General features: G+C 32.7%; 3 protein-coding genes across 5 annotated transcripts; 2 read left to right on the forward strand and 1 right to left on the reverse strand.

Annotated features, from left to right (window-relative positions):
- The first annotated feature begins 1,127 nt into the window (after positions 1–1,127).
- LOC106741963 (uncharacterized protein C7orf50 homolog) lies at positions 1,128–4,816 on the forward strand. 3 transcript variants are annotated; one of them, XM_014614457.1, is made up of 5 exons: positions 1,128–1,569; positions 1,671–1,782; positions 2,406–2,547; positions 2,797–2,971; positions 3,987–4,816. In XM_014614457.1, the coding sequence occupies exons 2-5, from the start codon at positions 1,707–1,709 to the stop codon at positions 4,266–4,268; spliced, it is 675 nt and encodes a 224-aa protein (XP_014469943.1). In that variant the 5' UTR covers positions 1,128–1,569; positions 1,671–1,706; the 3' UTR covers positions 4,269–4,816. The 3 variants fall into 3 exon arrangements, with proteins under 3 accessions (XP_014469943.1, XP_014469945.1, XP_014469944.1); XM_014614459.1 differs by having other exon boundaries at positions 1,128–1,211; positions 1,487–1,782; XM_014614458.1 differs by having other exon boundaries at positions 1,192–1,211; positions 1,467–1,782.
- Positions 4,817–5,128: 312 nt separating this feature from the next.
- On the reverse strand, positions 5,129–8,161 carry LOC106741962 (protein-associating with the carboxyl-terminal domain of ezrin). The gene is made up of 5 exons (XM_014614456.1): positions 7,366–8,161; positions 6,703–7,156; positions 6,437–6,626; positions 6,192–6,328; positions 5,129–6,091 (listed from the first exon to the last, which is right to left on the reverse strand). Exons 1-5 carry the CDS (start codon positions 7,558–7,560, stop codon positions 5,169–5,171), a joined length of 1,899 nt encoding a protein of 632 aa, XP_014469942.1. The 5' UTR covers positions 7,561–8,161; the 3' UTR covers positions 5,129–5,168.
- A 779-nt stretch (positions 8,162–8,940) lies between these two features.
- LOC106741966 (small integral membrane protein 14-like) lies at positions 8,941–12,879 on the forward strand. The gene is made up of 5 exons (XM_014614461.1): positions 8,941–9,095; positions 10,239–10,352; positions 11,621–11,675; positions 11,914–12,062; positions 12,143–12,879. Exons 2-5 carry the CDS (start codon positions 10,281–10,283, stop codon positions 12,185–12,187), a joined length of 321 nt encoding a protein of 106 aa, XP_014469947.1. The 5' UTR covers positions 8,941–9,095; positions 10,239–10,280; the 3' UTR covers positions 12,188–12,879.
- The last annotated feature ends 2,722 nt before the right edge of the window (positions 12,880–15,601 follow it).

The following is a 15,601-nucleotide window of genomic DNA, read 5'->3' on the forward strand; positions in this document are numbered from 1 at the left end:
GCCTTCAATTTATGTAACACCGTGGACGAGCGTAGAATATCACAAGCAAACGAACGGTCGTTCGACGCTTCAAAAGAAGGGAGAATCGAAAGAAGAACGGCGCGATCGGCACTCGAAGAGGATTTCCTTGAAGAAGAAGGTGTACTATATGAAGCAGGAATGGGCGATTAATGGTAAGAAGCTGAAAATGATTTTTTTCATTGAAAAAACTAATACCGAAACTTTAAACGCGTTTTTCTCGAAACTAAGTTTTTCAATACGGTGTACACGATATCTCGAGTTTTAATGAATGAATCGACTTGAAATTTTAACCACATATTCTCTGGAATAGTGTCTCTCGTCTGGCGGAGCATTTTTTTGATATCGTTTTTTGTGTAATTGTTATAAACAATAATAACATCAAATTTGGGCAAAAAAATAGAAAAAAATTTCAAGAATTTTTTTTCGGCGCCAAAATTTTTTATCGACAAAATCCTCCGTCAGACGAGAGTCAATACTGTGTAGATGATAACCATATTTTGTTTTTTGTTTCAGATCACCCAGACGTGAGATTTCATATACACCGTTTGGGCACCTAAAAAAAACGGACCTGCACTTGAAGAAGTGCCACGACGGCAATTTTGAATATTTCGACTTGAAAATTTTTTTACAAATATTTGAATATATAATAAAGATGACGGTTTAATTTAATTTAATGTACGAGTCATATTTTGTTAGAAAAAAAATCCGGAAAATCGGCCTGTTTTTTCTCTTGTCACAGTAAACTTTCCCCTTAAGGCTAAGTCTACAATAAAGTTTTAAGCTTTATGAAATTAACCGATCACAATTGATTATTTTTTTATAATTTGATCGTGATTGGTCAATTTCTTGAGTCTTAAAGCACCTATTATAGATTAGGACTAAAGCGGGGTTTACAATTTAAGGCGTAAGATTTAAGAAATTGACCAATCATTAAACTACTTGTCACAAACTACTAGACAATAAACTACTAGTTATTACCGAAAAACGTCATGTTGATTGGCTACCGCGCGAATTTCCGTCGCGCGACAATCGTTGTTGCGTCCTGTGGGCAGAAGCCATAAGAGCCTAGCTACTAACGTTGGAAACAAGACTTTAGGCAGCCATAACTAAGAAGAATTTAAGGTTATCGTAATCTTTTTGGGATGTTGACGTACTGTGAGGGGACATATTCGAAAGCGTTACATGTCATTGTATATCATATCATTGTAATAGCATCGCAATAATGATTTCTTGCTTATCGGGAATAAATATCAACATTCGGCGCAAAACATCTCTTTCTGATTTGTTATCCTTTAACAATTGGCATCAACCTGTCATCCGTGATGTAATTTTTATTTAAGGAATTTTTTATTTTGCAAAAATTAACAAAATCCTCCTAAGCAAGATTTCCATTCGCTTAAATTTTTCGTTTTTAAATTAATTTCTATAATTTCATAAAAATCAAGCTAAATTTCATTTGAATCAGCTGTTAGAAAGAGAAAGCGCGCAAACCTAGCCCAACCTAATGTTAATTTACAACGACGTCAACCGCATGGTGATATGCGTTAGGTTAGTCGCGCGTGAACCGCATGGCATATTTTAAATTGTATCATTTCCTAAGATATTTATTTTGCCAAATTGTATGATATGACTGATCACGTGTTTTAAAGCAAATTAAAGGACGTTAATTTGTCTTCTACGATAAAATGGATGCCGAGAATACGACAAAAATCAAACTTAGACAACCTAGGAAACGGAAAAGTGAAAAGCAAAAAACCGATGGTAAATTATATCTTATGTATTTCTTTAAATTTCTAGTTGTTCATTAAACTTGATATTAACTGTCACTTGTGCAACAATGTCTACAAATATTTTCGTTACTGTATTATTAATTTTGGGGAGTACTGTATTATCCAAAATATATAAGGTATATAACTCGCAATTATATGTATCAATATAAAAATAATATTCTCTGCATTTTCGAAAATAAACAAAAATTCCATATTAATATTTACTAACAAGTATTTTATTTGCTTTGTTAAATATGGTAATAAAAAAAATTAAGAATACAAAGATAAATGTGAAAAAATTTTCTTACATATTTATGTCCAAAATAATTTTTACATATGAATATTTATTTAATGATGTATTTAAACTAATTGTAATAATTGAAGGTCATTCAAGCTTCAAAAAGTAATATAAAATTAAATTGGCATATTTATCATTTTTTAATCTTTAAAATAAACTTTTTCAAAGATGAAGTTTCACATAAAAAATGTATTTTATATCATAACTTTCCATGATAAATGATCCTTTGTCGAATTATGTCACGATTTTGGATATATTCTATCAGCAATCATTATGTCATGATTTTGGATATATCCTATCTATAACTTTTTTCACAGATGCTGATATCAACAACTATTGCAAAAAGAATAAGACTTTCCAAGAAAGTATTGTACAACAGAAACAAACAAGAAGAAAGAAGACAAAATTTATTGCACAGGAAATTGGAGATTCGGAAAAGCTAATGAAAGTAAAAGTCAGGTAAGCAACTTATCTGAAACTTTTGTAATGCTGTATATATAAAGAATTTTTTTTTCAAATTAAATTTTAGTAAAACTTTAATTTTAGCCGCAATTATATTAAGTTATAAGGTATTGTCATATTTTCTGTATATGTTAAAAAGTGATTAAATTTAAGAATTAATGCTATGTCCTAAATAATTAAGAAAGTAATTTGTAATCAATAAATAAAGATAAGATATATGTTTGATTGGACAATTTATCTTAATAGCGATGCTACTATTAATGAAGATATCCTGAAGGAAGATATCGATGAGAACATAAAAATTTCGAAAAAACCATCTAAAAGAGAATTGAAGAAAGAAAAGGCTTTACAAAGGGAAGCTCAAAAGAGACACGTCAGTAGAATAATTGCCATGCAGAGGGCATTGAATTATGTATCTAAGGTATTTTTTAATATCATTTATTTCTACATCGATAGTTTTTAATGCTTAATCAATTCAGTAATATTCGGTAATATTAAGTATACACAATACGACTTATGCAATAAATATACAGGGTGAACCTGATAAAAAAGTTCACCGCACTTTTCTTGAAAACAGTTAAAGATAATGGGAGATTACTCCATTATCAAAAGTGCTGAATATATAGAGAGACATACTTCGGTGACTTTAATTTCGTTGTATAGCCAATAATTCAAAATCATTGCAAGATCAACTTTAATTTTTGTAATGGAAGTATATAATTTTCTTTAACACAAATTGATTTCTCGCTCATTCTGAATATAAAAGTGTAAGATCACTGAAAAGTGAATATTTCTCGAATTACTTTACTTTTAATTCTATTTTTCATTATATAATATAAAATATGTCAAAGTATTCACTTTTCGATAACATCACCTTCACACTCTTGTACATAGAATGACAAATAGAATGGATCTTTGTAAATATAAAGAAACCATACAAAAAATTTATTGTATTTGGCAAGTTACATTGATGCACCAATGCGCAATGATTAATATCAGTAATCGATTTCTCTTATAATATTATGTGGAAAAGTGTTAAGGTGATGTCATCAAAAAGTAAATATGGGATATTTCATATCTTGTTCGGAGAAAATATCAGAAATATAATGGAAAAATAAAGTATTTCGAAAAGTATTACGAAAAATATCTTGAAAATTCACTACTCAGTTGTCAATTACCTTCGTACTTTTTGTATGCACAAAGGAATCGATTTGTTAAAAAAAAAAAGAGAAAAAAAACTATATGATTCTATTGAAAAATGACTTTGAATTACTTTGCTCTATACAACGAAACAGTCAAAATATGTCTCCTCGTATGTCCTTTGTACGCTTTTGATAATCTCCCTCTATCTCTAACCGTTTTCGAGAAAAGTGTAATGAACTTCTTATTAGATCCATTCTGTATAATATATGCATAATGTAATTGTTGTTTTACAGTGGAAACATTCCAGGAGTGAATGGAAATTCGAAAAGATTAGGCAGATTTGGCTGATAGACAACTTATTGGATGAAAATTCTATACCTGATACAATTTTCCCTGTTGTTTTGGAATATTTCGAAGGTTGCAAAGGAATGGCACGGGAAGTGCTATTAAGAAAGGGTATGGATGTTATAAGAAAGGCAGAAGATGAGGACGAAGAAAACAAAAATGGAATTATGGAATCGATTGCTTATAAAAGAGCAAGGCAGCTTCTACAAGCTTTACCTACTGATAGATAGTTTTGAATTTCAAAAAATCTTTTTTATCGATAAAATATTGGAAAATTCCTTCCTCAAATTCCTCATACGTCAACTCTGAGTGATGGTATATGACAAAATTTCTTTTGACTTCGAAATTTAATGTGAGAAAGACCAGCGTTTGATGTGGAGTGTCAAGTTGAATTACATTAAAAGCAGGAAATTTTTAAATATTTTAATTAGGATATTCGGAAGAAAGAGTAAATAATATACTGATATATATATATATATATATCAAAGTATGTTGAATATTATTCAATATAACAATTGTATGTTACATTATGTACTGTGTTATGTATTTATGCATACGCGCGTGTACAATTTTTTTTACGTTACTGTAGTAAGCGAATAGGTGAGCACAAAATAAATTGTACGGCTATATCGCTTTTTCTCGAAAAAGAAATAATAGTTTTGCCATTTTTGAAACACGTTTGGACCGGTTTGAATTAATATCTGACACATTTCAAATCATATCTAATGTTAAATTAATAATATAATTTTATTCAATAATTTAAATTTATCAAATAAAGAAGTTTACATTTAAAATATAATCCATCATTTAAATTGAATTTTATTATATTTAGTCGTGTGCGCATGTGTACACACACTATTATTAATGTTCTATCGCAAGTAATACACACGCGCGTGCGTGATGGAACATTAATAATATTAGTGATGGTGAAAATAAAAATAACAACAGCTATAACAATTATAATGTATAAAAACTGCACAAGTGGATTTATAGGATGTATAAAGAGGAAGAAGAAAGTTTCTGACACGTTTACCCTTTTGGCGAACGCGCCCTTTTCTTAGCGTCTAATCGTTCTAGAATCTGAGAAAAGTTTAAGCAAACGTTTCTTTTATTCTTTTGTACAGGGTAATTCACAATATCGTAGTGTCATCAGCATCGTCTATACTTAAATCGCTCAAATCTTCTCCCCAACCATTGTCATCGTGTTCCTCTAAAGTAACACTCGACGTTCTTATGTCGAACATGTTTTTTGGCGACTCCGTCTTCTCAATATGTAAAATCTGCGTCTTCTTTATCACAGGTTCCATATCCGTGAAAAAATCAAACTCTTCCTTCGAACATTTTATCGTTTTGGAATTCTTTATGTCAAGCTCTGTAATGTCGGAAATTACCAGTTTCTTTCTATAATTTGTCTTCTTTGGATTTGACGACGATTCTGATAAGTCAGCATCACCAGTATTGGTATGCGGTTCTGCTTGCAAAATATCTGAAGAAGCTTCTATATAACTGTGGTTGTTCTCAACCGTCTCTTGCGCTTCCCAATCTGACCAGGTACATTCCTCTTCGACGAATGGAAATTCTTTTTCTCTCTTATCTTCACCGCCATCCGGCGATGGTCTCTCCGATAGATGCACATTATTCTCGTCTATATTCACATAGACATTCTGTATCTCCTTGGTTAATGCCAGAACCTTTCTAATATCACCGATCTTTCTATTCTGACTTTTATTTGGTCGACCGTCTGTAAATAATTTCCCCCTATTACCACCAATAACTGCCGCTGCACCCAAGATCGGTACGATGTCGGCCAATGCTTTTAATGTGGCACAAACGAGATCATCGTTGGTATCCTTTATGCCGACGAGTAATTCGGGAAGAATGTGGCTTTTCAGATCGTCTATGTCAAATACGTGCACGAACGAATTGAAATGAGACAACAACAATAGACGAATAGATACATCTCGAATACAGAACATCTGCAGAAGCCTTGGTACTAAAATACTTTTGAAGGTGGAAGCTGTAAATAGACTAGTTCCCAAGTCGTTCATCTCATCTGTAAAAATTTGGTGTTAGATTACTTCTTATGTGAAATAAGATACACTGTTATAACGCAGAGATAATTAAGATTTTACAGAATATAGATGTTCTCTCACCTTTAGGTTTAAAAATAAAAGGTAAAAGTTTTACTTGAGCAGTACTGTCCAACAAGACCATTCTGGAAAGAAGCACTCTGCCAAGTTGTTCAGCAACTACAGCTTCGGGATACATCTGCAATTGCTGCCTTAATGTTCTATAAAAGATTTATATTTCTTACACGCTCTATGGACAATTCTATGGACTATTCTATTATTCTAAGTTGTACAATTTTTATAATATTTTCCTTTAAGGTGTGACTCACGTGAAAAATTCTTCTCTTTCTACATCAGTTTTCAGTGGCAATTCTTCTAGAAATGCGTGTATTCTTATAAATTCATGAGTGAAGAAAGAATGTTGCAGTACATTTAGTATGCTACTTCTCAAACATGCATTTTTGTTCTGCAGATTTTTTTTACAGAATTCGCTAAATTCCAATATATTTGGTGCTTCATCTAAAATCATTTGAAAGTTTAAAATATTTTGTATCAAAATGATAATATATATAGATAGTTTTTGATTTCTCTATACCTGTAACTTGTAAATTTTTCAAGATATCTTCCGCTAATATTCCAAATGCATATGAATCAATCGCAGCAAGATTAGCAGACTTAGCCAAGTCAGCTATATCTTCATTCGGTGATATACCTTTCTCATACCTGTAACTTTTTATTCTTTGGTAGTATGTCGATGTCGCATCTGCGAATTTACATAGGCATTCTAATCCACCTAATTTCCAATATCCTTCTGCAGTAACATAGATAGAGCTGCTGCATACATTATTGTGCGATGCCAATGCTGTCTCATGTAAGAATATTAAAGCTCGCAGGATACTATGTAAACCAATACATATTTGTAGTATATTTTGTTTTTCAATCACTTGAATTAATGGTCTAACTTCTTCTGTAGCAAGGAAGAACTTGCTACCTTTGTTCCATGAAGAAATATACTTCAAGATACAAGGATGTCGGTATAACATGAAATTCTAAAACAAAATACCTTTAAAATATCCCAGACTTTTTATAGCATATATAAATTATGTAAGTTATTATTGTACACGAAGAAAACTTATTGTAATATGATTTTTATTTCATAGGATTTAAAAGAAATATTAGCCTATTAAGTTTCCTTTAAGTGAAACATATAGGATCACTACTGTATCAATTCCACCTAAACAAACAAATAGAAATTCACCTTCGCTGCTCGTTCTAACGGTGAAGGTCTCCCAAATGTCGCGGTAAAATGCAAGGATGGTTCACTGATAAATATCGACAGTTTTTGCAGACTTGAATCATGTACACTCGCATTATAATGCATCCAGTAGTCTGTAACTTCAACAGCTTTATCTTCAATTTCGAGCCCACGTAGGGCACTTTTTTCGTTCCCCATTAGTTAATAGGCATGTGTAGACGTTTTAGGTCAACTGAATTAATTGTGGGAGAGAATCGGTGAAAAACATTCTAGATATTAAAAAGTTGAGAAGTATAATTGGTTCCGCTTAATTTATAGCGCGTGATAATAAATACAACAATTGACACAACAGCTGTTGGCCGCTTTTGATCGACATCGACAATCATTAGAATTAACACTATGTATTTCAAATTTATTTAAGCTAGATTAATCGAGTTGATTTAGCGTCATTGTTTGTACACGAAACAAAATTCACACTTCTGACATTTGCGATGAAGGTACGTTCATACGAATATCCGCTGTACCAGAGAGAGAGAGAGAGAAAAAGAGAGAGAGAGAGAGAGAATCAAGCAAGAATGGAGCGGATAGCGTTGTTTAAGGCCTATGCACAATGAAAACCACTGGCAACAGATTTCAATCAGTTGAAATCAAAAGCTGCAGTCGGTCACTTTCCTTTCTTTCTTCAATTCTGGTGGCACAGCTGGTTGCAAAAATATTCAGACATCTAAGGTTTGTTGTTCGTAGCTGAACTGGCTGCATTTCAAAAAGTGTACACGTTCTTTATAACTGAACTGGTGTGACCATGGTTGTGACGTTCTTTAAGGTTCCATTTCATGCAGCGAAGAAAAGTCAGCGTATTACCCCCACGATTTTCGCCAAAGCAGCTATCATAGACATTTGAAATACATAGACCGAGCTGCTATTCTCATTGAACTAAACATACTGAACTGAGCGATTAAGCCCCCCGTACTAGATTACAAATTGGGAATTGAGATTGAATTTAGCCAATCAGTGTGAAGTTAATTAAACTCAGGATTAGCGAAATTTAGTGGATTCTACACTGATTGGTCGAATTTCAATTCAATCTGATACAGGTTTTAAAGAGGCTTGCGACACGTCTAAGTAGCATCTCGCTCTCTGTCTTACTAACATGCTACGGATGCGTTCGGGGAGACGTTGTTAGCGCTATTTAGCGCTAAAGGTTGTTCGCGGGGTTAGAGGATAGTGCTAACAAACGCAATCATCACCAATGGTAGTATGCTACGTCATAACTGCAAACGCTATTCCTTCCGAGGTAGTGTAATGGTAACGTTTGCAAGCTCCGTGGATATCCAAAAGTTATAGCTCCTGCACATAGAGTTCAGATATATAAATCACATATGATTATGCATAATTATATATAATTTTATATTATTATATACAATCTTCTTTTCGCGGGGTCTTATGAATTTGTGCCTTTATTCGCGAAGAAATGGAACGGACCACTTAACGTTGCCTGCCGAAAAGTGACGGACGGTAGTTTATATGCACGCTCTCAGAGGGCGTATCGGAACGACCGTTTCTCCTTGGCGATGGCCGCTCTCATGGTTTCTCTCTGTTGAAAGTGACATCCGTAATGGCTGGCACGAATCGAGGAATGTAATCGTAATACATCTAAGACGTCTACAGTGACGAGCTGTCACTTATTATTATACGGAAATAATTTCGTTTTATTCTGTCTTTCGACCGACACGGTAAGTTTGTTGAATGTATATGCTCGACGGTATTTTCATCGTAATCATTATTGAGCATAATAGATATGTCTTTGTTTTTTTGTTCGTGCACATTGTATCAACATGCCAACTGGCTCTTAAGAAAGCCACATGATTGTTTATTATACTACCTCTCTAATGGCGCGTTTTAGGCTGTTGCTACTAGAACGCGTTGCGTGTCAGACACGCCGACGACTCACCATACGGACAAATTTTCTTCTTGTCGCTTAGAAATTTTTACGTTTTTGTCGACAAAAACAAACGCGCCTGAATAGAAGGAAAAGCGTAATATGAAAGCAATTGTAATATCTTTGACTGTTTGTATGCTGTTTGTTTCGCCTGATGTGGCCTTCATAAATTGCACGGAATCTAGGAATAGTAATTCGTTCATATCGTGATAGCCATAACCATTTCGTGAATTATATTATATCGTGTAAGACGTATTGTTTCGACAAACATACATCGCGGTATGTTTATTATATAAACTGCCAAATATCGCGATGTTATTTTATTATTAGGACAAATAAGTAACTGACTCAAAAAAGAAATAATACATTGTAAGTTGTTAAAATATTATACATTATTATGATAAACGCGAATATTCGCCGATGTACCTATATAATCGATAACCTATATAATATTCATGATATATATAACAGAAGCTATTTTTAAGTACAGTCGTGCTTCGCCGAAAGATAAGAAGTCGAATATTTTCCCATTTCACGTCCGTGCAACGTTGACAGTTTGCTTTATATATCGGCGAAACTTGATGATAATAACGACACCTGACTTTTACGTAATAGTTTAATTAATGTGAAACCTCCCATGTTTTTAAAGTTATTTGTTTCAATAAATCGCTGTGGATTACAATATTTTAACTGCAACATTTGATATTTCGACAAATTTTATCAAATTGCGAATTTGTCGAAATACCAAATCTGAATTTGTAATTGCTATTTGTATATATTTTTCACATTGAACTCGCTTAAAAATCTAGTAATATGTATATTAATATTGGCGAAATATCTATTTGCATGGAGCAACATATTGCATTTGTGAAAAATTCTATTGAATCATTTGAAACTAAGTATTCCTAAACAGCAATTTTTTAATTACTATGTGCAGCAGTGGCAAACTATAAACGCGAAAAGCTCTCCTGCTACCGCGATGAGTGACGAAGGATTTGATCCATGCGAGTGCATGCGGCATCACTTGTCTATACAACATCTACTTTCTATTGTAAGTTACGTGACAGATGATACAAACTGCGATTATCGCGGTAAAATCGTGCGCGACTGAAGGATATGGATTTTTTCTCATTTTTTTGTTCTTATATTATCAAGCCAAACGATAACGAAGTCAGTTTCTTAATCCGGATAATTAGTGATGCAATGACTCCTATTCAGCTTGCAGAAGCATTGTTACGCCACGTAGTGAAACATAAAAATGTTTCAATTACGCAATATATAATGCATTTCATGAATTCAATACAAAGACTCGAATGATAAAAATAAAGAAAATCTAAGAAAAGAGAATGTTCACACAGTTACTTTTGCTTTTGTTTAGTTTTGAAGCAGATGCAGATTTGTGATCACGATAACGACTAATTCTTATATGAGCTTGTTAAAGAGTAGAAATATATAAAACGTAAACTCTTTCTAACGTTTCGGGTCAATCTATCTCAAATACAATTATGAGTTTTCTGGTTGCTCGATTTAAAACGTTCACCATTAAAAAAAAAAAAACTCATTTTCTTGTCAATTTTTATTTCTCTATTTGTCAGTAGTTAAAAACTATCAATATTTTTACTAGTTTCCTTTTAAAAACAGCTCTCTGAAAAAAACAGGATGGATGACAGCAATTTTTTTGTTTACTCAAATATTTCAAAATTAGGAAGTAATAGAGCTGCTCGTGTGCAGATATAAGGAGTTAAACAAATGGAAAAAGGTAGAAACTATTATGAACAATTCGCAATAGTTAATGAGGAATTAATTATTCTGTTTGAACTAATGAGTGTACGAGAAGCGGTAGTCCGAACACAGAAAGAAAGATGTCTTCGACCGTGACACTTTCGAATCGCCGCGTTCCTGCGCGTAAAGCTACGAGCGATACCGAGAAACACAGATTCCGCGGAGGAACGCGGCGATTCGCAAATGTCACGATCGCGCACCGGTAGAAGACATTTTTCTTTCCATATGTTCGGCCTACCGCTTCTCGTGCGCTCATTAGCTCAGACAGAATAATTAATTCCTCGTCAGCTATTACGAATTTTGTATAATCTACCTTTTCTATGAGTTTAACTCCTTCTATTTGCACACAAGCGGATGTACGAAATATACCGCCTTGAATATGGCCCTGTATATTATGTCATTGGCTAATTAAAATATCTGCAGAAAGTTAAAAATTTAGTTAGCTCATTGCACGTATTTAGCAAATAGAAAGAATGTATATTTTTACCAAAAATATACATAAACTGTATATTAATTGTATATAAATTGTTGTTTTAGTTGCGACAATCGCAGGATTATTGCACGGATACTGAATGCTTCAACATATCAAGATGTACGTATCATGTTTTGTACTATTATTAAATATTACTAATCATGATAAATATATCAATCGTTTGTAATTAACGTCTATTATCAATTGTTGATTTTACTAACAACGATTAAATCCTATTTCGATTTAATTCATTGCTTTTTCGTGTTTAATTCAAAGCTGAATATGGAATTATTAATTTATGATAAAAACGTAAAAAAATCTTATTATAATATCAACGTGAATTTTTTTCTTTTTGCAGTACCAGAACCGCAAGTTGTTCAAGAATCCCCAATTTTCTTCCTTAATATTTGTTTAATATTCGGTGTTATCATTCTCATGTATATATTGAGACCACGGCCTTTGCAACGATTAAATAACGATATTATCAAGAGCCGCAATAATGAGCCTGTGAGTATAACACATTTTTTTGCTAGTGAAAACTTAAATATACGACTATGCGGTATACATAGAATTGTTTGTGTTTGTAGGGTTCACGTCATGACCCACCTTCATCACCACCGCCAGCACATTAATAATGCAATAATCGTCGTCGAGCGCGAAAAGTTTTATTATATAAAATTTGATATTACGCTTTATCAAGATTACAACAAAAAAGAAAGTGATTGTCTATGACAGTTGAAAAATAATACATACCTTAACGAGGTTTATCAGTTTTCCGTTGCATAAAAGATGCAATTTTCTTTAAATGTGCAATAATTGTAACTTGATATAAGGCGCGTGTATTTCTTTTTTCGCATTTTACACATCTCTCGACAGATAATTCTTGCATACTTGAAATATATCCAAATAATCTACAGAGTATTGTAATTACAACTTTCCAAGACAGTAAAAGTAATAATAAGATTTTACGATTGCATAACTAATATGAGAATGTAATAATGTGTTCTTTACACTTGCGTACTATCGTCTTTCAAAACTAGTAGTAAGTGTTAACGTTTATTAATAATTTCATTTCGGATGATGTATAATTTCTGACAATTTAAGACACAGAGTAATGTGAGCAAAAAAAGTTTAAAAAATTAAAAGAATCACATTTATATACATGTAGGTACATTTGGTTTTAAAATGAAAATGTAAATACTTTTTCTATATAATTCGGAACGCAGCCAATAGTCCAATGACAGAACTTAATTTTGATTAATTTCTAGAAATTAAGTTCTCTTATTAAACCATCGATTGCGTCCCGAATTGCATGAAAAAAAAAGGGTTCAAATCAAGTTTTGAAATATCCATTCGTTTGCGAAACGATTTGAACACAGTTTTTCCGACAAAGTTAAGAGGAGCCTATAATGGTTGCTATTGTGAGCCATTGCTTACAGTCTGACATGATCATCGATTGATGAACAGGAGCCAAAGTAACAGTACACGGTATAAATATTGGCTCTTTATTATACCACCCATAGCGTCTCTATGTCGCGCTGACGATGCTCACTTTCGATTCTCTCTCAAATTAACGCGACAAACCAAAGGATCTTTTAGTTTAGGAAAACGTTTAATAGTAGAAAAGGATTACCAGGAATAGTAATAAGAAGATTAAGTCGGTACTAACGTCAGCTTCGCGCGATGACTTATGTATGACTCTCCCTTCCCCCGGCTCATCTTCAACTGTTGTTGTTGATTTTTCCGTTGCCCCCGAGGATCTTCCTTTAGTTGTCGTTAATTCCTAACTAATTTCAGCGCGGACCCGCGACACGAACGCAACAATATTCTTATCTGACAGATAAAAATATGTTTTTTCTGAATCCTTTCCGTTGCAGTTGTAACATCGAATGTCTTATATACTGTCATTTCAGTTCCTGTCAGACTATATCTAACCTTACTGGAAAAAATGTGTTCAAACCATTTTGCAAACGAATTTACATCTGTGCATTTTTTATGTTTTCTATATTATATAAGTAAAATTATAAATCAGATCACCTAAAATGTAGAAAATTAAACGCAATTGCGCAATAATAAGGATATATTATCTTTGAACATAGCTTAAAAATCTTCTATTAAAGACTACAGAAAGATTAAGTACCTGTGAATGGATAGTCATAATGCAGTTACTTGTTTGGTATTTATATTTTATACGAATACAGCTATAAGTAACAATAAAAAAGATTCTGAATTTACACGGAATCACAAAAAAGATATCTTAGTGCATAAAGAATCTCTTACGTGTGATCACCGAATATAAAATTATCTGCTGTAAAAGATATCGAAAAATATGATAATTCAGAATTCGCCGTCTATGTTTATATATTAACAAACAGTATTTATATATATATATTCTTTTTCCTCTATAATCTTAATAAAATAGAATGAGAAAAATGTGTATTCTTATTTTCTTCGACAATATGTTTGTAATTGATGCTCGAGAATCATAATTTTCCCCTACAATGTGTTATGTATGTGTATGTGTGTGTGGAGAAAAAGTTAAAAAAAAAAATCTCAATATATAGTAACTATGATGACTATATTATGATATTTGATACATATTATATATCATTTAATCACATGTAATATAAGATACAAATTTTGTTCTACATCGTACATATATAAATTTAAATTTACAGATCAGAGAATTTTATATATATATATAGTACTCATAACATGTGGGCATAATATAAGAAATCAATTTACCGGATAAAAATAATACATAAATATTCATATAAATATTTGTTGAACTTTTCTATCTAATCTTGTTTCCGAGTTACAGACGTTTTCGTGTTTCCAATTCTTCTTACACACTGAGCTAGCGTAGTGTATTCACACATTTTTGTCTTTAGCCTCTTCGGTACGATCGTCGACCAAAGTCGACAACCACGAAAGGCATAGAACGATTATCATATTGTATTTTCATGTAAACCCATCATAAAACACTTGTTACATGAGAGTATCTTGCGTTTGTTTCGGCCATCAAGTAATACTACGCGGCGAACGTATGTCGTACCGGAGAAGTTAAGGAAAGTGCTCAAAGTGACTACATAACGGTGCAACAGCGTTAAAAAAATAGCTGAAAGCTGTAGAGAATGAAAATTTATAGATAGTAGGGATGATTCAAAACAAAACATCGATGTCCAGTCGTTGACATTTTGATATTCAGACATGAATGCTACGAATCACAGTGCACCGAACGTTACATTGATATTTCGTCGATCTTTCATTTCGGTTAATTTTTATTTATTCATACAATAAACTAATCGAATTCGTTACATCAAAACAAAATTGTTACGATCTTCATATATAGAACTATGGACGTTTCTTGTTTTTGTTGGTTATCGTTTTATTACGGTACATATGATACATTTAGCGAACACATTATGAACTCTACATTTAATTTATATTACATTTTATATCACTGAATTTGCCTTCTGTCTGTGCAGTATTTCTATAAATTTCTATATTTCTCACAACTCCGTCGCCATACAATTGTAAGGTAAAAATTCAAATCTACGTTTCACAAAGTTTCCTATTCAAGATGCCACGTTTGATTATTATAAGAAAAAAGAAGAATAAGAGAAACATGCGTAATGCCGAAACTTCTCAAGAATCTTCTTCTACGTTGTTGAGTCACAGCCTTCATATGCAAACCTCGAGGAACTTTGCATCATCTACTCACTCTTTGCTCATTTGATATCGCGCATCCGTTGAGTATCGTTATTATTAAAAATCTTCCTATCTTTCGGCAGCGTACTGTACACGAACTATACAGGGTGTCCCAGACCACCCGTCTCACCCGATTTTTTCGTAAACGCGACATTTTAAAGAAAAATGTTTCAGACAAAAGTTTTGTGACTTCGAGGGGCACATAAGATGGTGTCATTGGTTTGACCTTGGATAGTCGTTTGAAGATCACGTGAAGGTCACCTTTAATTTCTTAAATGGAAACCTCCATTTTTCAATGCATATTCTTGTAGCTTACCTCGAGAGCTTTCCAAAAC

This window comes from Dinoponera quadriceps, unplaced genomic scaffold (genome assembly GCF_001313825.1).
Source record: "Dinoponera quadriceps isolate SergipeBrazil2010 unplaced genomic scaffold, ASM131382v1 scaffold458, whole genome shotgun sequence".
Lineage (NCBI taxonomy): Eukaryota > Metazoa > Arthropoda > Insecta > Hymenoptera > Formicidae > Dinoponera > Dinoponera quadriceps.

Excerpts from the sequence above, each read along its gene's own strand:
- LOC106741963 (XM_014614457.1), top strand. The coding sequence starts at position 1,707 with ATGGATGCCGAGAATACGACAAAAATCAAACTTAGACAACCTAGGAAA. Across the intron at positions 1,783-2,405 it reads TGAAAAGCAAAAAACCGATG|ATGCTGATATCAACAACTAT; the intron begins GTAAATTATATC and ends CTTTTTTCACAG. Across the intron at positions 2,972-3,986 it reads CATTGAATTATGTATCTAAG|TGGAAACATTCCAGGAGTGA; the intron begins GTATTTTTTAAT and ends GTTGTTTTACAG.
- LOC106741962 (XM_014614456.1), bottom strand. The coding sequence starts at position 7,560 with ATGGGGAACGAAAAAAGTGCCCTACGTGGGCTCGAAATTGAAGATAAA. Across the intron at positions 6,329-6,436 it reads GAAAGAGAAGAATTTTTCAC|AACATTAAGGCAGCAATTGC; the intron begins GTGAGTCACACC and ends AATCTTTTATAG. Across the intron at positions 6,092-6,191 it reads TTTTATTTTTAAACCTAAAG|ATGAGATGAACGACTTGGGA; the intron begins GTGAGAGAACAT and ends AAATTTTTACAG.
- LOC106741966 (XM_014614461.1), top strand. The coding sequence starts at position 10,281 with ATGAGTGACGAAGGATTTGATCCATGCGAGTGCATGCGGCATCACTTG. Across the intron at positions 10,353-11,620 it reads TACAACATCTACTTTCTATT|TTGCGACAATCGCAGGATTA; the intron begins GTAAGTTACGTG and ends TTGTTGTTTTAG. Across the intron at positions 12,063-12,142 it reads AGAGCCGCAATAATGAGCCT|GGTTCACGTCATGACCCACC; the intron begins GTGAGTATAACA and ends TTGTGTTTGTAG.